The sequence below is a fragment of the Zosterops lateralis genome, assembly GCF_965231275.1.
Source record: "Zosterops lateralis genome assembly, chromosome: 14".
NCBI classification, from domain to species: Eukaryota; Metazoa; Chordata; class Aves; order Passeriformes; family Zosteropidae; genus Zosterops; species Zosterops lateralis.
The window spans coordinates 9,576,933-9,597,891 of NC_139774.1; the positions used below are offsets into that span (position 1 = coordinate 9,576,933).

The window sequence follows — 20,959 nt, forward strand, 5'->3', positions numbered from 1 at the left end:
GTTCGAACCTACTTGTCTGTTTCAGGAGTCCAACTGTCTGGGTTCTGTAACAAACACGAGGTTTGAAGTGGGTAGAAACATTAAGCCCTATTTTGAAGACGTTAACACCCATGGAATCGCTTGGAAAGACATGAGCACAGTTGGCTATCAGTGGCATAGTCTGTTTGACAAGTTGGTTTTTGGTCACAGGTTGGACTCGATGACTGCAGAGGTCTTTTCTAACCTAAGTGACTGTGATATGGAGGCCTAGTGACGGGAGAAGAACCTCCCCGCTCTGTGTGGGCCGGGAGCAGAACCCGGCCCCCCTCCCCCCGGCCCCCCCATTTTACCCGCGGCCCGAGGGCGGCCGGCGCGAAATGGCGCCGCCGTCACGTGCCCGCCGCCCGCGGCCTCGCCCGGCGCCTGCGCTGGGGCGGCGGGGCCGCGGCTCCGCCCTCGGCGTGTCCCGGGCGCTGCGGGCTGAGCGCGGTGCTGGCCCTGCTCTGCCCCTGCTCCCTGCCTCGGCCCGGCCTCACGCTGCGAGGGAGCCGCGCACCGGCGGCGGTGAGCGGCGGGGCGGCCGCGGGGACCGGCCCTTGCGCGGCCGCCGGGAGGTGGCGGTGGGGGGGGTGGGACAGGCCGCGGGGGCGGCCCGGGGTGCGGAGACAGGCGGGCAGACAGACGGATGGACAGACGGGCAGGCAGACGCACTCGGCGTCTGGAGATTTATATTCTCCCTGAGCGCCAAGCCCCGTGAGGGACTCCGTGTGCGGTGCCCTGGGTTTGTGCCATCCCGGGAGCGCCGAGCCCGGGAGTTGATTTTCCCATGTAAGGAGCTTAAACGGCCTGTTAAAGTCGGGTGGGAAGGCTTCAAGAAAACCTCTAGAAGTAACAATTATTCTTCATTCCTGCCGTAGGCGTGTAGGTGAACCCTCAAGAGAGCTTTTCTAAAGAGCTTGTGCAGCTTGAGATGTGTCATTAGTAAAACGAGGGGTCTTGGGCGTCGGGCACAGGGGTGGGTACCTTATAAACAGTGCATCAGTAGAGGTCCAGTGTCTGAATTTCACCACCAAAAAGTGGTAATGCATTTGTGTTTCTTCAGTTAAAATTAATGCAGGCATTAAGATGTTCAGCTGAGTGTGGTTATTTTTAGAACTCTGAGGGTTTGTCGTAAACGTACTAATGATTTATTAAAAAACTATGGACATTGATCTAATACCAATATCCAACTATGACGGACAAAGACTCTCTAACAGTTTAAAGTTAGAAAGTGTATGTTTATTACGACGCCGGGCAGTGTGCGGGATAGCTCCCAGAAACACACGCGCAATTTACAGATCATCACAGGGCCTTTTATCTACAGAAGTATTGAATACACAAACTACAAATGCATATTCATAGCTCTGATACCTCCCATTCCCCGCTTCGTATGGTAATTAGCCCAAAAAGCCACCAAGCATGCGTAGTTTGTTCTTTGAAATGGGTCGGTGGTCTTTTTAATGGGGTGGGGTCCCAAAATGATGAAGTAAGATTGTCTTCCTCAGCTCTGACTTTTTAACCTTTAGTGTTTGTGACAGCTAAATCCTGTTTTTCCCAGGACTGTTTGATTTATGATTGTATTGTGTTCATAGGGCCTATTGATTATTCAGGATGCAGAAGCCCTAGTTTGACAGTTCTCATGATTTATCAGTTCCTTATCAGTTCCTTCAGTCTGCCTTCTGTTAGCAAAAGGGAAGTCCTAGCTACATTATCTCAGCACTATCTATTTTGACTACAGTCTTCAATGCCTCATTTTCCCCACTTCTCTTTTTAAAGTGAGTAAATTCTTTTACTCAAAAGAGTCTTTCTCATCAATCCAATTTGTACAGCTAGTGTCTCTTAAGACCAAGCCATACGCTTTTGATAATGAGGTTAAGGCTGCTATTCGTCGTAGCATCCTCCAGTTCCAAACAAGCATCACAACAGATAAAACTAAACTTATACTAACCAAAATAAGCAACACAACTATAGGGTGGACTAAGGCATGTAGTATACCAGTTGCTGTTGGAGACCACCCAAAAGGCACATCCCACTAATGATGGGATAAATGTTCCTCAAGCCTCTTAAATACTCCTTTGATGGTTTCTGTGTTACAGTTAATTGTAATTAATGTCCTTCTTTCTTAATTTTCTTTAAGATTTCTTTCAATCTGGGATGTTATTGAATTGGGTTACAACTTGGTTGTCTATTTTTATAATGCAGCATGCTGTCTTTGGACAGACACAACCTTGCCCTGTATACACCAGTGAAGTTTTCTATTTGTCTCAAAGTGACAGATCCTAACTGTCTTCTTGCAGTACAGGGCTCTAGATTAACAGTTTGCTATTTTTTTTCAATTTCTTGTGCTCACATTCGGTGTTCAGAAGGGTACAATACAGTTCCCTCATGATTTAATCTTTAGGGGACTATTGGCATGTATAGTTACTCTTTTATTGCGCACCCCTCTATTTTGAGTTTAAATGGAGGACATTTCCTTCCCATAACCCTTAGCATCTTATTTAAAGCCTTACGAGAGTAAGCATCATAAGCTTTTCTTTGGCACCTGTTTATCTCAGTCACATTGTACCTATGCAGTATTGCATTGACCCTTGTTATGGTTAAGCTTATTACAGCAATAATTACAACTTTCCACATAGTGTCTATAATAACTATTAGTCCATCTATTTGTGGTTCCGAGTGAGTTTCACGGTGGTCTTTTAGTTCATCTTCGCCTGGTGTGATCTTCCAGATTCCTTTTGGAGCTTTCTTCACTCGGGAGTGATGGATCCAGGCCTTCTGTTCTTTGATCTTGATTGCAGTGAAAGTAGTAAGAAGCATCTGGAATGCTCCTTCTCACTGTGGTTCCAAGAACTTTTCTGCAAAAGACTTAATTTCTAGGTTGTCTAATTTTGTTTTGAGCTCCAGCCACATATTTCTTAATTTCTCTATTTAGGGCCACCATATACTTGTGGTCCTTTATCTGGGGATATGGTGGCTGGAACTCTACCCCCGGTATTATTTTTGCAACCGTGCTTTGGTTACTTCTCGGGCTGTAGCCGTTCTAGTAGGCAAGGCTTCTGGCCATCCTGAAAAGGTATCAGTTAACACCAATAGGTAACGATATCCCCCCTTCCTGGGCAGCTCTGTAAAATCAATTTGTTATTGTTGCCCAGGTCCACAGCCTTTCCCAATTTGTCCCATTTTAGGCTTTGGTGTATTTTTGGAATTAGTTTGGAGGCAAAGACTACACTGACGGGTTACCTGTATCACTGTACCTTGTAACTTTCTGGCCACAATTCTTTCTTTCAAATAATTATACAAGATGTCTATTCCCCAGTGTGTTTTCCCATGTTCTCTTTACACTAATGGCCATAACAAATAGGATGGTCTTTTTCTCTGTCATGGCCCACCCTTCCTGATTATAATTTGCTTTTTCTGCTTTAATAAGTTTCTTACCCTTTATATTATATACTGGCTTACCTTTCAGCACTATCTATTTTGAAGTGCTGCCTCAATTGTCTCATCGGGTACCTCACCTTTAGCTGCGTCTTTTGCCTCTCTGTCCGCCAGCATATTCTTCCAATTAGAGCTCACTTTTTGATGCGATCTGTGCCATCCTCTCAAGTAGCTGCACAGCATCTAGCAGCTTTAGGATTTTTTCCAAATGGCTCCGTGTGCAAGGACTACCTCAAAGGCATACCTTGAGTAAATGTCCAGCCTTCTGTGCAGAGGTGTTGGTGGGCAATGGTCCAGACTCTATTACCTCTCTGCTGATGGTAACTGCATACCCAGCATGCCTCTTTCCACTGACAACGTAGCTGCTTTTGTCAGTAAACCAGGTCTCAGCATTCTCAATCGGAGTGTCCTTCAGATCCGGGTGACTGGAGTAGGTGGTTTCGATGGTCTCCAGGCGGTCGTGGATCACTGGTTCTCCTATACTCCCGCTGAGGAAGGAAGCTGGGTTCACAATGTTAGTTACCACAATCTTAGCTTGGTACATTAGGAATCTCTGTGGGGAGATCTAATGTCCTCCTTTTCTTCAAGGACTGCAGACATTGTATGGGACACTAGCACAGGCATCTTCTGGCCTAGAGTGAATTCTGAGGCACTCTGGCCATCCTTTAGGAGCCGTGTACTCACGTCTGGAAGTCCCAGGGCTGGAGCTGACATGACGGCCTTCTTTAGCTGGTCAAAGGCCTGAATAGCTTTTTTAACCCAGGTAAATGACTATTTGCCTCATCAGCTGGGCTTTCTTCTGGGATCTGCAAGCCCAAAAAGTTTAGGAGGCTTACCGTCCGGTCCACTCATGTTCTCTGGACCTGGGTAGCTATTAGGAGGTCTTCTGCATACTGGAGCAATTGTTTGCAAGCTGCTCCCCAAATATCTTCCACTTTGAGGTTCTCCTGTGCAAGGACCACTTCAAAGGACTCAAATGAAAAGATTTTCTGGCTGGCTTTATGGAGAGGGAGGCAAAAGAAAGCATCTGCACATCTAAAACAGTAAATGAGTTAACAAGATATAAGGGTTAGCAACTACTGAATACAAGCCTTCAGTTATCTTGTTAACAGCTAAGTTTTGTACCAGCCTGTATGACTTGTCAGGCTTCTTTACTGGCACGATAGGAGTGTTGAAATTAAACTGACACTCCTTCAGTATCTTTAAAAAGTTTTCTTTGCCCTGCCAGCATGTCAGGAGCCTACACTCCAGGAAACACCTAATCTATTTTCTTTTTTTATTATTATTTTTTTTTCTTTTCTTTTTTTTTTTTTTTTCATTAAACTTAACAGTTTTACATTCTTTACCTCCAAAATAATTTTTCTATTTTTAAATATTACTTTTGCCTCCAGCTGCTTTAGCAGATTTCTGCCCAAAAGTGCAGATGGAGCATTAGGCATATAAAAATCGATGGATTCTCTATTGTTTCCTCAATTTAAACTTCAATGGTTTGTAAATGTAAGCCTTTTTTAGGTTGGCCAGCCGCTTCTTTTATTATTACATAGTTACTGGTTACAGGTGTTAGGGTTTTATTGCCCCGGTGTCTTATCAAGAATTTTATTTCTTTTTTTTTTTTTTCTGTTATGGCATCAAGCAACAATTGGGATCTGGTAAATGCTGCTTGATTACAAACTTCATTTTCTTAGCAACCCTTTTCCCAAATCTCTAAATCACTCTCCATCAGAGGTACTTAAAAGAAAAACCCCATACAATTGCCTAGACACTTAATCCAAATTACTGGTTATTAATTTTTAGGGTTTTTGAAATTCCGTTTCTGGGCAGGGGAACTTTTTGAACCAGCTTTTCAATTCTTGTTCCTTCTATTCTTAAAACAAAAAGTTAGCAATATGTATTCTTTAAAACAAGGCTCGAAGCACCAGCTGTTGAAGAAAGAATTTGTGTTTACATAAAAAAGGAAAATTTTTTTTTTTTATTTAAAAGAAAAACCCACGCGATTACCCAGACACATAATTCAAATTACTGGTTATTAATTTTTAGGGTTTCTGAAATTCCATCTCTGGGCAGGGGAACTCTTTGAACTAGCTTTCCAATTCTTGTGCTTAAAACAAAAAGTTAACAATTGAAGAAAATTTGCAATCAACTTCTTATACACTGTCCCCCTTCACCAAAACCTGTTTATGGGATAGCAATTTTTTAGGCTCACAAAACAATGGGTTCAAAAACACTCCACAAATTTTTGCACTGAGGAAAAAGCGGGGGGGTTTCTCGGTCAGGCAGTTTTGGCTCTTTTTACAATTAAAACTGTATTCTACAAACAAACAATAGTTAAAACAAACACATCAGGCTTTTCAGAATTTCAAAGATACAGCCGGAGGCGACAAATCCCGGCTCTCTGCCGGTTACCGGGACAACCCAGATTCCTGCCTGATCACTGTGATATGTCACAAAAAAACACCCAAAACTTTTTTTTTTTTTTTTTTTTTTTTCTTATAAACAACAAACAGCCTATTCACCCACAGATGTTTTTCTATTGAACAGCACACTGATTAAAATCACACTATCAGTTATGCGGTCAGAAATTACAGCGCTCTCTGTGACACCCTCCAGTCACGGCCCAAGCACATCCCCCCTGAATTCTTCTGCTTTTCAGCAGAGATATCCTTCCACGGATCGGCGGGGGTTTTAAAATCTCTTAAAAACAAAAACACTTACAACACAAACTTTCACAATTCACACCCATATGTTACACAAATTAAGCACTTAATCACAAAGAAAACTTAAACAATCACAATTCACACACATACGGTAAAAACAAAAACACTTACAACACAAACTTTCACAATTCACACACATACGGTACACAAATTAAGCACTAAAGAAAACCCAAACAGACACGAATACACACACATCCAGCGTTCGCGACCGCAACTCAAAACGGGACCCTGTTCACCTCAAAAATTCAGGCTAGCCTCTCAGATTATGAATTACCAAAGTGCACCTTTAAACCATGGATGGAGCTACTACGCTCCCGACATCAATAGCTCTGTGCTGCCGCTGCTTTCCTCCTTGAATGCAGCCCACAGTGACCAGCTTTACCTGGACAAACCAAAGATGGGGCCACTACGCCCCCAATACAGCATCTCTATGCTGCTGCTGCTTTCCCCCCTGGAATGCAGCCAACAAGTGACCAGCTTTACCTGGACAAACCAAAGATGGGGCCACTACGCCCCCAATACAGCATCTCTATGCTGCTGCTGCTTTCCCCCCTGGAATGCAGCCAACAAGTGACCAGCTTTACCTGGACAAACCAAAGATGGGGCCACTACGCCCCCAATACAGCATCTCTATGCTGCTGCTGCTTTCCCCTGCTGGAATGCAGCCAACAAGTGACCAGCTCTACCTGGAACACAACAACACAACAACAATACTCCTCGGAGATTCCAAAACCCAGGCCTCTGCTTTGCATAAGACGTCTCTTATGACTTATAAGCCGCCTCTATTCAAAGGTACCTTCATTCAATACATTTTTCTTTAAACATACCTTTTGTCCGTAGTCCAGGAGGTTCCGGTCTTTCCCCGGGTGGACGGTAAGGTCTGAGGAGCCCTCACCCTGAAAACTTCCGGGTGGGCGCCCTGAGGGGTCCTAGACCCCACCGGCCCCACGGCCAGAAAGAGCAGTTCTCCTGCCTGGCTCGCCAAAATGATTTATTAAAAAACTATGGACATTGATCTAATACCAATATCCAACTATGACGGACAAAGACTCTCTAACAGTTTAAAGTTAGAAAGTGTATGTTTATTACGACGCCGGGCAGCGTGCGGGATAGCTCCCAGAAACACACGCGCAATTTACAGATCATCACAGGGCCTTTTATCTACAGAAGTATTGAATACACAAACTACAAATGCATATTCATAGCTCTGATACCTCCCATTCCCCGCTTCGTATGGTAATTAGCCCAAAAAGCCACCAAGCATGCGTAGTTTGTTCTTTGAAATGGGTCGGTGGTCTTTTTAATGGGGTGGGGTCCCAAAATGATGAAGTAAGATTGTCTTCCTCAGCTCTGACTTTTTAACCTTTAGTGTTTGTGACAGCTAAATCCTGTTTTTCCCAGGACTGTTTGATTTATGATTGTATTGTGTTCATAGGGCCTATTGATTATTCAGGATGCAGAAGCCCTAGTTTGACAGTTCTCATGATTTATCAGTTCCTTATCAGTTCCTTCAGTCTGCCTTCTGTTAGCAAAAGGGAAGTCCTAGCTACATTATCTCAGCACTATCTATTTTGACTACAGTCTTCAATGCCTCACTAAAAATGTGGTAAATGGCTTGAGTCAGAGGCTCAGTCTAGAGAAAAAACGAGGACTGATTAAAAAAAAAATCCTCTTCGGAAGCAAAAATGCCACGCATTGAACAGTCTAAAATGCCTTAGATGACGAAAAATCTTAATCTCTGAGCTCATCATCCTGAAGGACTAGGTCTTCTGAGACTTAGGCTTAAAATGTGTGTTTTCTCTATGTTTTGCACCATAGTTAGAGGTTGAAATTGTGGTGGCAGCAGCTTTCCAGGGCTGCCTGCCTTGTGCTGCCCCTGCTCCCCAAACAGACTCTGAATTCGAGTTCCTTAACGTGGTGAGGAGGTGGCCTCGGGTGCTGCCCCTGAACTGAATTTCTTTAAAGACACTGTGATTGATGGGACCAGCATTTCAGCCGTGTAAGGCGGGTCTGCAGACATTAATTTCCAGATGTTAGAAAGTTAAAGCTTAATTATCAAGGTGCCTACTTTATCCCGGAATATTTCCAAACTTGGTTATTTGGGAGGATTTTTATTTGTCAGGAACTCAATTTTTGCTGTGTTTGTGTTTGGTTGCTGCTGTTTCTGCTAGAATTCTGATTTTATGGTGTTTTATTAATTCCTGTTGAGTCCTGGTGTTGAGAACTGGAAGGGAAATCTAGAAATCAGAGGAAGCAGTTACTTTTTTGTGGCTTGAATCTATGATACGTTTGGTTACAGTAATAAAACCTTTTTTTTTTTGAACTGACACTGTAGACTGGGAAATAGTGAACAGCTACTGAAGGCTTGTTGCTGCTGACCACTTTTCAAATCCCCCACCAAGCCCCCATGCCACTGTAGAGGTTTTAATGTCTTAATTTTTAACAGAAATTTTCAGCTCTGTTGGCAGGATAAGTTGCAGGAACAGTTAATTACCTTGATTTTTTTTTTTTTTCTGAATCCTGTCGGCTTTAGTGGATTTAAGGTAGTTTGAGTAAGATAATGTGCAGCTGTCAAAATAATCGATCACAGAGCTGTAGGGGGTGTGCACCAATTTTTGATACTTTGCTTTATACAAATGAGGATATGAATACATTTGATGTACCTCAGCAGTTATCAAAGTGTTTCATTTCAATGGCTGTGTTGCTGCCGTTTATCTTTGATAATCATTTGGGTAACTACATTAGATAACAATTTACTGTTGTTTGCATAACGAGCTTGTATTTGATTGCATCTCTGATAACGATAATATTTTATTATATACATTTCTGCTTACACAAGCTAACACGGTTTACATTGATTTGGATGGTTCCTGTGGCCTTAGACACTCAGATATACATTAGATGTATACCTGATTATATTTTTATTTCTAACAGTCACTTTCAGTAACTTTTTTTTTAATGTATTATCTATAATTTTGCCAGTTCTTACATGCTGTGTAAAAGTATGAACTTCCCTCTCTACTGAGGGGTCTTGGGACAGGTCTGCTGAAGAGAAATTCTTTTCCTCAGGGGTTTATTTGGCTGTTACAGGTAACCAGCCCCATCTTTGTGAAATTCAGAAGCCTGCTGAGCATAGTAGTCTTTATTGACTACCTACTTTATTGAGCTGTATTTGATACAGTTATTACTATAGAAGGATATTACTGTCCTTTCCTTAATTTTCGGATGTCAGTTTACTGTTACTGATTACTTTTGCATGTGGCCACATGAGGAGTGTTGGGAATACTGCAACCCTGAGTTCAGGACAGGTGGAAGGGTGCTCATCCCCCACCCCCATGATGGGCTGTGTAAAAGCAATGTAAACACAGCAAAGATTTCAGGTTTTTGTTGTGTTTTTATAATTTTTTTTTAAATGATAATCCTGCAGGTAAAGCTTTGAATGATTACATGTGATGGAAGACCCTGAAACACAAATTTACCTGTAATGTCATATTAAAAGAGAATAGTGCGAAGGGAGGCAAAGGGACGTTTAACCTGAACCCCTCGTTGCAGTGCCTTGTGATTCGCTCCCCAGGTGGCCCAGGCTGTCACCTGGACTCCGGAGCTCGTAAACAGGGAGGTGGCTGTGGGCTGGACGCCTTGTTGTTGTCGGGGAGCAGCTCCTGCCCTGTGACTGCAGCCAGGCCTGGGCAGGGGTGTGTTTGTGGTAGGAGGCTGAGCCGTGTGTGTTCATCACACAGCTCCCCGTGCCATTAGACAGCCTTGCCTCTGCAGGGAAGAAGGCAGGAAAAAAAACATTTGGGTGCGTTTTTTTCCTTGTTTTTCATGACTCTTAGATTACTTCAGTAGCTAGAGTGTTGTTTAGCATGATTCAGTAGTAGTGGTAATGCAAATACTGAATAACTTGCTGTTTACATTGTACTGTGGACCAATAAATGTAAATGCAGTTGCAACATTTGTTTCCCATCACTTTTATATTTAATCTGGCCTCTCTCAGTGACAATATTTGCATTGTAGGTTAAGCTGCCTTGTGTTAAAATGATCCCCTCAAGCTCCTTTACAGAAGCAAGAAAATTTATAAATTTGTGTCAATGTATTTCCCCATCATTTTTACACTGGATGTAATATGAAGTTGTGGTTTTTTTTTTGTTTTTTTTTTTTTGGTTTTGTTTTGTTTTGTTTGTTTGTTTGTTTGTTTGTTTTTTCTTCAAAACTAACACAGGATTTTGTGGCATTTTATCTGGACAGGAGGGGAAAGCAGACAGATGCATGTGAGTGCCCCATGGCTGCAGCTGCCTCAGTTCATTCATTTATTGCCTGTTGTAACTTGGAAGCATTCTTTAGGTAAGAAAGTTGCTTCAAAAATATGTGGTTTATAAACTTAATACACTTCTCTGTTGAATGTTTAAATTGCATCTCAGTGTTTTGTGCTCTCATTTATAACGTTATTTAAGCATGCTGTTTATATGTGGCATTATAAACCTTTTATTTGTTAGACACTGACAGCACTTAGGAAAATGAATTCTGTGTGCTGTACAGACTCTGCTCACTCCACAGGAGAGAGAACATGTGATACTTGCAGACTGTGCAATACAAGGCCACCATAAATGACAGATTTCTTCAGGTGCCACCCACAAACAGAGTTACTAATGAATATCAGCTTTCTCTTTATAGACAAACATGACTACTCAGCTCTAAATATTCTCATGTGTGAGCTGAGCAGCAGCATTACTTGCACAGATTGCAGTACCTGAATTTGATTTTGTGTGGAAGATGGGGGCTACTTCTCCTGTATTCATAAATAATGTATACTATGTATATACTAATGTATACTGTACCTTTGTTAAACTTGGCATCTATAAAGCTGATATTACCTGGGTAGTTTTTCAAAAGATGATAATATGACCTGGAGGATCTAAAGCCCTGTGCCATTTTTAAAGAAAAATAGAGAAGTTCAGCATTGGAAGGTTTCTAAAGATGTTATTACTGGTTGAACACAATACCTGGTAAACATCTTCTGTTTCTAAAATCTGTCATGATTCAGTGAGGTGGGTGTTGCTGTTCTTGTAGCTTTCCATTAAAGCATCTTCAGATAATGTAAAATTGGTAACTGGATATGGGGGATTTGGGTCTATTTTCTCGTAGTGCACCAAGATACTCTGTCATACTAAGAGCCTGAATAGTTTTTTCTTTAGTATATGGGAGGATATTTGTGCATTATTGGTATCTTTCTTCCAGATACAGTTTAATTGTTTGTTTACTGTCAAGATTATCATGGTGCAGTAAGGATATTTTTGGAGTGAAAGTGAGTGAAGTTTAAAGGCAAGAGTCTTTAAATGTCAAAGTATTAGAGGGTCCTGTCTTTAAGTATAACTTTTGATATATGTTTTGGTATAGAATCGGCTGAAAAAAAATAAACATTTCTTATCAAGGTTTATAGTTTTCTCTGGGTATACTCAAGAATTCAGAGGTGTATCTGTGTTGCAAAAGAGTGCTCATGTGAGTAAAGCTGTAGATAATGCAAAAGCTATTTTTTTTGCCAACAGTTACACGTTCCCCTTAGTTAAATGGTATTTTTCAGATAATGTTTGGTAAAACCAACTTGCTTGTTACATTCTGTTGCTCTGCTTCTGCATCTGCCCTGCAGAGCAGTGGGTACTATTCATCTCAGTCTTTGTTCCAGAATTGATTTTAGTCCTCCCTGTGGGTTTCCCAGACACTGCAGAACAGCTTTTCTTTGGTTGGTGGCTTCACAGGTCGGTTCATCTTCTGGGACCCCTCCCTGCCTTCTGGTTAAGGAGTCCATGCACACATACAGGATGACTCAACAGTGGGATGGATGTTCAGATACCAGAAAGGTGCTGGTAACTTGACAGGAACCTCCACATTCTTTGGAGGTAGGGTTGTGTGTGTGTGTGTGTGCGTGTGTGTGTGTGAACCTCTCATTTAAATGCTACCTGGGTTTTATCACATTGGACTGTAATTTACCCAACTTCAGTTGTGCTTTAAAATATATACTGTTCATAAAGTAACCAGAATGAAAGAAGGATTCTTATTTTTGCAGTAAACATTTGTCCTTCATGTTTGTTAAAAATGTTACGGTGCATAACCAATGGAACCTTTTTCTGGCTTTGCATCCCACACTGAATAATAGGAATTCATTTTGCTAGGTATAAACAGCTGTAATGTAGAACACTAAATGTAGAAATTCTGGAGAGAGCAGTTTCTAAGGGCTGTAGCAACAAGAGCAGGTTGTGGCCAAATTCCCTCAGGCAGAGCGTAGCTGCTGTGTACACCAGCAACACCTTGCTGCATCTCTTCCTACAGCTGGAGTGCAGCTTCTGGTCTGTAGCTTGACCTGGTTTAGGGAAATGCCCTTTCTGGTTGTTCTCAGATGTCAGAACTTTTGTGGGAGCCAAATCAGCACCCATGAGAAGTTCAAGTTAGTTTCAAATAAGATAGATTCCTGATAAAAATGGAAATTTCTCCTATCTTTAACCAAGATGTTGCAGATCTGCATGAGAATAGCAATAGCAAGGAGCAGCTTCTCAAACAACAGCATTTGTACAATTTAATTGTTATGTTCTGGACTTCTGTTTCGGGAAACAGCAAGTCTGTAATTCCTGTCAGGTAGGGAGGAGGAAAAACAAGCAACAGGTATATTTGACTCAAAAGGTATTTAGCCTTTGCTAAATTTAGCCAGGCTATGAGCAACTGTAAAAGAGAGTTTTGTAATGGTTAATTACTACATCCACATTTAATAGTTTGGAATGCCCATCTGTTGTGTGGCTTAAAGTAGTCTAAAGTCATAAAACATGGTTGTGTGATGATAACTTGATGGTTATGATGGCTTGCTGAGCCTGCATCTTCATTACGTTAGTAACACAGCTAGTGTAAGCCATGTGTCTACTCAGGGAAGAAAAACTAGTATTTAATATAAGTTAAGGAGTGTTGTTGGCTTATCCTTCTGCATATATTGCTGATTCCAATAAGTAATGGAAATTTAAATAGACTGGGTGAATAGGTATAACAGCTGCTAAAATAAATTCCTTGATGATTGGGATAATTTGTCAGGAAGTCAGGCAGTAATGAAGCTGGCCGTATGAACAACCTTTAATAAATTGGCAACATTGCTTTTTCCAGCTTCTCAAAGAATGCACATGCTTTCTTTTCATAAAAATGGAGTTTGTCAGACACTCATGAGTCAAACAGGTGAGGTTTAATAGGCTGAGGAAAATGCCAGGTAAATTTTTGATAGGATAGTATGTATTTTGGCAGCTGGTTTTGCAGTACAGAGATTTGTGGGGTTTTTTTCTTCCCTTCCCCCAGTAATGAAGATACTATGGAAAATTTTCAGTCCAGAAAAAGCAAGCTGTGGGGGTTGCCATGGAAGTTTGTTCAGTAAAAATAGATTATTTTTCTCTGTTCTTTCTTGAAACATGCATGATTGCTTTGAAAATACTCACTTCACATAGGTTGGGAAGAGAGAAAGTCTGGATGAACATCTGGATAGTGGGACATTTGAGAAGGGGCCTCAACCTGTTCTAAAATGAAGTGGCAAAGACAGTTGTTGAAAATCAACTGAACAGCAGAATTCAGTCTGGAATGGACTTGTTTAGATTGCACTGCTTTAGCCTGTGAAAGCTTATGCTGCTCTTCTGAGCTCTGGCTCGTGAGGCAAACATCCCTTGTGGAAGTAAATCTGTGCAGTTTGCTGATTTCCAAGGTCACTGTCCTTTTCCAGCTGAAAAACAGCATGTGAACCTCACTTACTTTGCCCTGCTTTGATAAGTGGCCTCTGAAGTTTTTTGTTAGTTGTACAAACACTTTCCTCAGCTTAGCATTATTTGGAAAAAAAAAAAAAAAAAACCAACAAAAAACTGGGAATGGTAGGCAAAACTTTTCAGTCTCTCTGAATATGTCTGTTCCAGGTTTATCTCTGCTTACAAAGAAGTTTATGAATTAATTTTTTTATTTGATAAACCTTTTTTAGAGATCATGTGTAGATTCCATAGTTTGTCAACTGAGTTTAAATTTAAACAATCAGTTTTCTACTTCTGAATTAAATTGCTGTTAAATACTTCTTGTTCCCTACAAAATGCTTTATGTACCATGAAGTACATGAAACTGCACTTGGTAAATTAACAAGTCCAAGTTCTCCAGATTGAATCCAAGTTGTACAAAATAAAAGGTACTGAGAGAGAAGGTCATTGCCAACATCTGTGCACTGGATATCAGCATAAGGATATGCTTCTTTACAAAATAATATGCTAAATTTAAATTTTATTAACTTATCTCTCACTGTGTTTCCACTGCCCTTTCTCCCTTCCTCTCCTAATCATCTGTGTTTTTCTAGAGCCCATTGTACGCGAGACGTTTCAGGAGCCTGTTTGAATACGTCGGATTGTTACATTCTGAAACTTTCACCATGAAGAGAGCTGGGCAGAAGGTGGTGGCTGGAACTGATACTCCTGGAACATCACAGACAAGCAAAAAACAGAAAACTAGTTTATGTGGCTCAGAGTTTGGGGAATCTGAGCTGTGCACCTCGATGGACTGGGGCAGCCTTCCGCACCACGTAATTCTGCGTGTTTTTCAGTTCCTGACTTTAGTGGATCGAGCCAGGGCGTCTTCTGTTTGTCGAAGGTGGAATGAAGTTTTTCACATCCCAGATCTCTGGAGGAGATTTGAATTTGAACTTAGCCAGCCAGCCACTTCTTATTTAAAGTCTACACATCCGGATCTCATTCAGCAGATTATCAAGAGGCACGCTGACCATCTGCAGTACGTCAGCTTCAAGGTAAGCTGTGGATGAGCGGTGGGTCAGTGTCACGTCACTGAGCACGAGGGATGCGGCTGCTCTGGGTCAGCTGCCTTAAGGGTTGTACCTGGCAAGTCTTACCTTTAAAAATGCAACTATTGCAGCATTTTATTTCCACAGTTTCATCCCATTTTCTACACTCTTAACCTTTGCAGGTTAGCAGAATGTCTCGCAAAACAAAGGTGGAAGGCGAGGTGAAGTAAGAGATTTGTTCAAAGTTACTCTTCAGGTGTATGAATTTTGAGTCACTTCATTTTTTAAGATGCAAAGATGTTGTTCATGTAGATAAAATGAATTAGCTTGCTGGAGCAAAGACTTTGTCAAGTCTTTTTTGGGCTCTAAAAATTGGCATTTAAAAAAATGCATCCATATCACTGTGTATCGTAGCACCAGTACTGTTACAGTATTGCAGTCATCTGGGGTTATTTGAAGACAAGACTTGGATTTAAGGTATGTGTTTATACTAGAAATACCCAGCAGTCATACTCAGGAAAAAATTCTAATAGCAACTTCCCTGAACTCTTTCTGGTCTTGAAATATCCACTCAGTGTTGTACTTTGTGCTTGTGATGGTTGCAGTCTGGAGCAGCACAGCTGAGTAGATGTGGAACCTGCAGTCTTTGGTATCCATGGTGCTGTTTTCTAAATTATACTGCAGAATGACTTCACTATTTTTAAATTGCTCTTACAGGTTGATAGTAGTACTGAGTCAGCAGAAGCAGCCTGTGACATCCTTTCTCAGCTGGTGAACTGTTCTATCAAGACACTGGGCTTGATCTCTACAGCAAAACCAAGCTTCATGAATGTCTCTAAGGTAAGGTTATACAAACTCTAACTGGCATATTTTAGTTCACTCTTAAACCACTTTAGCTTCCTTAGTGTTCTGTTCTTCAGTAGATGGTAATTTTTATTAAACAGTCATTAGTTTCAAGTAACAGAAGAGTTACTTTCTGGAAAATAAAGGCCATTTCTTTTTTTCTGCAGAAAACTATATGTATTTCAGGCTCATCACTTTGTCCAGTTATCCCTGTAGTTACCAATGTATTACAGTGAAATGATAAATCAGAGTAGATAAGTAATGAGTGTAAGGTTAATTTTCTCACATGCCAGCGGCATGTTTTTAAGCAAAGATTCCCCTCTGTTCATGTTGAAATAGTGCTTATGAAAAAGGGGGTCCATGGGAAGTTTTCATTTTTGTACTTGCTGCACATGTAGAAAGTGAGGTTAAAGCACTGAAGTTTTGCCCATCTTTTCATAAGAATTTTTCTCTTTCAATTTCTCCAAATAGGCTCATTTTGCATCAGCACTGACAGTAGTTTTTGTGAACTCCAAGTCATTATCATCAATCAAGATTGATGACACACCCCTTGATGATCCTTCCTTGAAGGTTCTTGTTGCTAACAACAGTGATACTCTAAAACTGCTAAAAATGAGCAGCTGTCCTCATGTTTCACCTGCTGGTGAGTACTGAATGTTTGTGAAAAATTGAGTTGTAAAGCATCATAATTGACTTAGTCTTGAGTTTGGACAGTTGGAAGGTGAAGAAGATGGTTATTAGTGAGTGAGTTGAGTTGATGAAGGTGGGAGTGCTACTCCCTTGGCTGCATCTTCTGGAATCCTGGGGATTTTCTTCATCCTCTCCAGCTGCTTTTCTACCTCTGATGATAGGCCTTGAGGAGGAGAAGCCTCCAGAATTAGTGCAAGCCTTTCACACATGCTCAAAGGGTGTGATGTTCATTGCTTTACTGTGTGAGGGTAACCAGATGGGTGCTCCTTAAGCTGTGCAGATTTATAAACTTAACTACCTGGTGTTCTGTGGGAACACCACAGAATCCCTGATTCATGAATCAGCTACTGCTTGGCAGGATGAAGGAGATTATAACAGTTGTCAGTAATTGTTTTGCAGCATGCTGTGAGTGTGTACAAATTTCAGAAACCTGTGGTGTAAGACTGTGAGTGTGTCCAGAGTGCCCTCATGTGTCCAGATCTGGGACTGGTAACTTCCTCAGTGATGGTGAAGGACTCACTCCCTTCAAAATACAGCCTTGCTGAAAGTTCAGAGGGCTTCAGGGTCCCTTCTTACCTGCCTTTCTCCTTAACCCTTAGTGCTGGGGAAAAGGAGTTTGAGTCTGAATTCCTGTATTCTTTTCTGGAGTCCACAAAAGGTGACACAATCCATGTATTTCACATTCCAGAAGATCAGGAGGAGTTAACATTATTTAAGTCTTGATTCACAGTAGGTTGCAGCTATTAAACTGGGTGGTGGTGATTTAAATAGTTCAGTTGAAAGTTGAAGGAATGAATATTGATTGGGAAAGAGAATAGCTGCAACTTCAGCTGAATCTGACCTGATTTCAGTTACTTCCTTGAAGTTGAGAAAATTCTGCATAGGGAGGGGCAAAGAGGAGGATATGCACACCCAGGATGAATGTGATTTGTTTCTTTTACTGTGAAGTGTTAATGGCCAAAACCCTGTAAAAGGCTGTGGATACCTAGAACTTGGGTATTTCATGGGGTTTGGTTATAAGCATGAAAACTCAAGCCAACTTTACAGAGAACAACTGTGCTAATACTTGTTTTTCATTTTAGAGAGTAAATTTTTTTGTTCCTCAGGCATTCTCTGTGTGGCTGATCAGTGTCACGGACTTAAGGAGCTGGCTTTGAACTACTACATACTAAGTGATGAACTGCTGCTGGCTCTTTCAAGTGAAAAACACGTTGATCTCGAGCACCTTCGCATTGACGTCGTGAGTGAAAATCCCGGACAAGTTCAATTTCACACCATTAAAAAGCAAAGCTGGGATGCTCTGATTAAACACTCCCCCAAAGTCAACATTGTAATGTATTTCTTCTTGTATGAAGATGAATTTGATGCTTTCTTCAGAGAGGAAACACCTGTTACACACCTGTACTTCGGCCGTGCAGTCAGCAAGGCAATGCTGGGCCGCATCGGCATGAACTGCCCCCGGCTGATCGAGCTGGTCGTGTGCGCCAATGGACTTCAGCCTCTGGATGATGAGCTCATCCAGATTGCTGAGCGCTGTAAGAACCTAACAGCCATGGGGCTGGGGGAGTGTGAAGTCACCTGCAGAGGTTTTATTGAGTTTGTAAAGATGTGTGGGGGCAGGCTGACTCAGCTTTCCATAATGGAGGAGGTGCTGATTCCAGATAGTGATTACAGCTTAGATCGGCTTCATCTGGAAGTCTCCAAACACCTTGGAAGAATGTGGTTTCCTGACATGATGCCAACGTGGTAAATTTTCTGTGTGGATAAAATGGTAGAATTGGGGTGTCGCTTTCTATGCAAATAAAAAAATCTAAAAATTAAAGGTGAAGACTTTCTTCCAGATTTGAGTCTTTTCTTCCTTGAGAAAACCTCTATTAGATTAACAGCAAAACAGTCTACAATATTAATTGTATATTGAAATAGAAAATAGATTTAAGTGTACTTAACAGTTCTGAAAGTATGTCTGTGGTTTACAGGTGCTTCAAACTTCAGTGAATTTGGGCTTCTTTGAGCTTCAGTTTAAACATTCCATTTACTTTTAAGTGTGTTTGGGTTTGGGTTTTTTTATGTCTTTATTTACTCTTTCTGATCTAGTCAGAAGAGGAATAGAGAAACTGTTTTCATTTAGGAAATCTATCTGTGGAAAGCTGGATAGAATTTTGAGTACAGTATTATTTGTCATGATGTTTTATATAGCTATTTTTTTAATTATTTGTGTTTTAATTTTAAAGGCTTGTATATTAAAATATGCTCTCCTGGGTTAATCAGATATAATCTAGCTTAAATTCATGGCTGTATAATAAAATGTTAATAAGCTTATGCTTACAAAAAACTTTCCAGTTTTAAATTGCACTTTAAGTAATTTTGCCAGATTACAGAAACTAGGGAATGCATTGTACAGTATGTTGTTTTTGTCTTACATGTAAAAGGGATGGGAAAGAGATTTTGTTAAAATTACTGGGTTTAAGTTTGGTACTAGTTTGATTGCTCGAGTGAGTAATAAAGCACTTTGGAAACTGTCAGGACAATAAGGAATAGCTTTGGATTTGGGCTCAAGTCTTTGTAATCAAAGACTGATGTCTGAATGCTGTTCTGTAATTTCACTGCTAAGAAATCAGAAGGATTTCATAAGTGTGTCTAGTAAGAAGGAAAGATCAAATGCAATAAAGTTGTCTTTGATCCATTTTTATTTGGAATCAAAGATTTAGAGCACTTAAATTTGTCACTTTGAGGCCAAAATGGACTGTAGTAATCTTACCTTTATCTTACAGAGCTTTGTGTAAGCCCTGATTTCTAGAGAAAGGCTGCTGGAGGTAATCCTGAAATATGTAATTCAGGACTGTTTAATACTTGTTGCTATTAATTGTTTTTTGAGAAAGATTGTATTATATTTATTTTCTTAAAATGGGAAAGGCATGGTGAGTTGATGTAAATTAGAGAATGTATTTTTGTGTTAACATTTTGCACACTGTAAATTGAAATGCATTGTATATAAATTTTTGCTGTAATGATTTTGGTGCCACACTTGTTTCATCTTCCTATTGATAATGAGAAGTCTGCAAGAATGTGCTGCTGGTGGTTGTCACTGTCCTGGCTTAACCCTGGTTGTCAGCTGAGCCCCTCACAGCCAGAGGCATGGGGGAGAGAATTGGAAGGTAAAAGTGAGAAAACTCATGGCTGGATATAAAGAGTTTAATAGTAAAGCAAGAGCCACACAGGCAGGCAACCCCCAAAACGGGAGTCCATTCACCACTTCCATCAGCCGTCTCCAGGAGAGCAGAGCTCCATCACCCACAAACATCCCCCTTCTTCCCCCAGCTTTATATGCTGAGCCTGATGTCAGACACTGTGGAATGTCCCTTGGTCAGCTGAGCTCAGCTGTCCTGTCCATGTCCCCTCCCAGACTGTGCCCCCTCAGCCTCCTGCCCGCTGGGGCAGTGCAGGGAGCAGAGCAGGGCTGGGTTCAGTGTAGGCACTGCTCAGCTACTGCAAAAACCATCCCTGTGTTACCAGTACTGTTTCCAGTACAAAGCCACAGCTACATTCTGGCTCCTATGAAGCAAATTAACTACCCCAGCCAGAGCCAGTGCATTCACAGCAGAGAATTAAGTGAGCTTCTTCCCCATTACCACAAAACAACAACTAAAGGGTTAAACCACCCTTTTCTTGGACACACTTGTTCCCAGCTGGGAGCCCAAGGATTCAAGGTAACACAGACCTGAGTCATTAATGCTTTATTCCCTGTTGCACAGTTAAGAAGCATCTATCTGACTGGTTAGTAGAGGCTGTGAGCTGAGCACTTCCATGATCCAGGGGATTATAATTTGAACACAAAATTGAAGTATTTCCAAACAGTATTTGGTTCAAGATGTGTGGTTTGCTTCAAACTGAAATGCAATAAAGTGGTTTAATCCATGCACTGATACTAGACTCATCCATCTGCTGCACTGTGTCCTCCTGGGGTTCTCTCCTGCTAGAAGCCATGTATGTGACAGTCCTTGGGAGAGACTGGAGAATGGGAAATTAGTCATTGTCATTGCATGTTTGTGCCTGAAACCTGATTTCTGACATGCAAACCCTAAAATGGAGTGTGGATAAAGCATGTGAGTTGTTGGGATTCCTCTGTGCCTCTCCAGCCAACAGAACAGTGTTAGTGTATTTATAAATACTGGTGACAGAGTTACAGTTCAGGGGGAAACTCTTAAAAGGCTGCATTGAACATTGTCCCTCTCTCAGTCCCTGTCACTAAGGCACTAATTCCTGTGAAGACAGGAATCAAAAGGTTAGAAAAGACTTTTAAGATGATCAAATACAGCTGTGGAATGTCAGCTTGCTCCAGCTCAAAGCCTCCGGTTAAATAGGCCTGCACTGGTGAATGTTGGGATTTTTGAAGTGCTGATTTTTTAGAGGATTTGTTCTCCCTGATCTGAACAAGTGAAGCCAGCTGGTGCTTGGGGGAGAAGCT

The 20,959-nt window shown here is 41.3% G+C and overlaps 1 protein-coding gene across 2 annotated transcripts; it reads left to right on the plus strand.

Moving 5' to 3' along the window:
- Positions 1-444: 444 nt before the first annotated feature.
- LOC310915118 (F-box/LRR-repeat protein 21-like) lies at positions 445-20,408 on the plus strand. Of its 2 annotated transcripts, none has more exons than XM_083871746.1 (7): positions 445-543; positions 10,416-10,511; positions 11,924-12,064; positions 14,524-14,967; positions 15,679-15,801; positions 16,276-16,447; positions 17,601-20,408. In XM_083871746.1, exons 4-7 carry the CDS (start codon positions 14,596-14,598, stop codon positions 18,242-18,244), a joined length of 1,311 nt encoding a protein of 436 aa, XP_083727872.1. In that variant the 5' UTR covers positions 445-543; positions 10,416-10,511; positions 11,924-12,064; positions 14,524-14,595; the 3' UTR covers positions 18,245-20,408. The 2 variants fall into 2 exon arrangements, with proteins under 2 accessions (XP_083727872.1, XP_083727873.1); XM_083871747.1 differs by lacking the exon at positions 445-543 and adding an exon at positions 781-807.
- Positions 20,409-20,959: the final 551 nt, after the last annotated feature.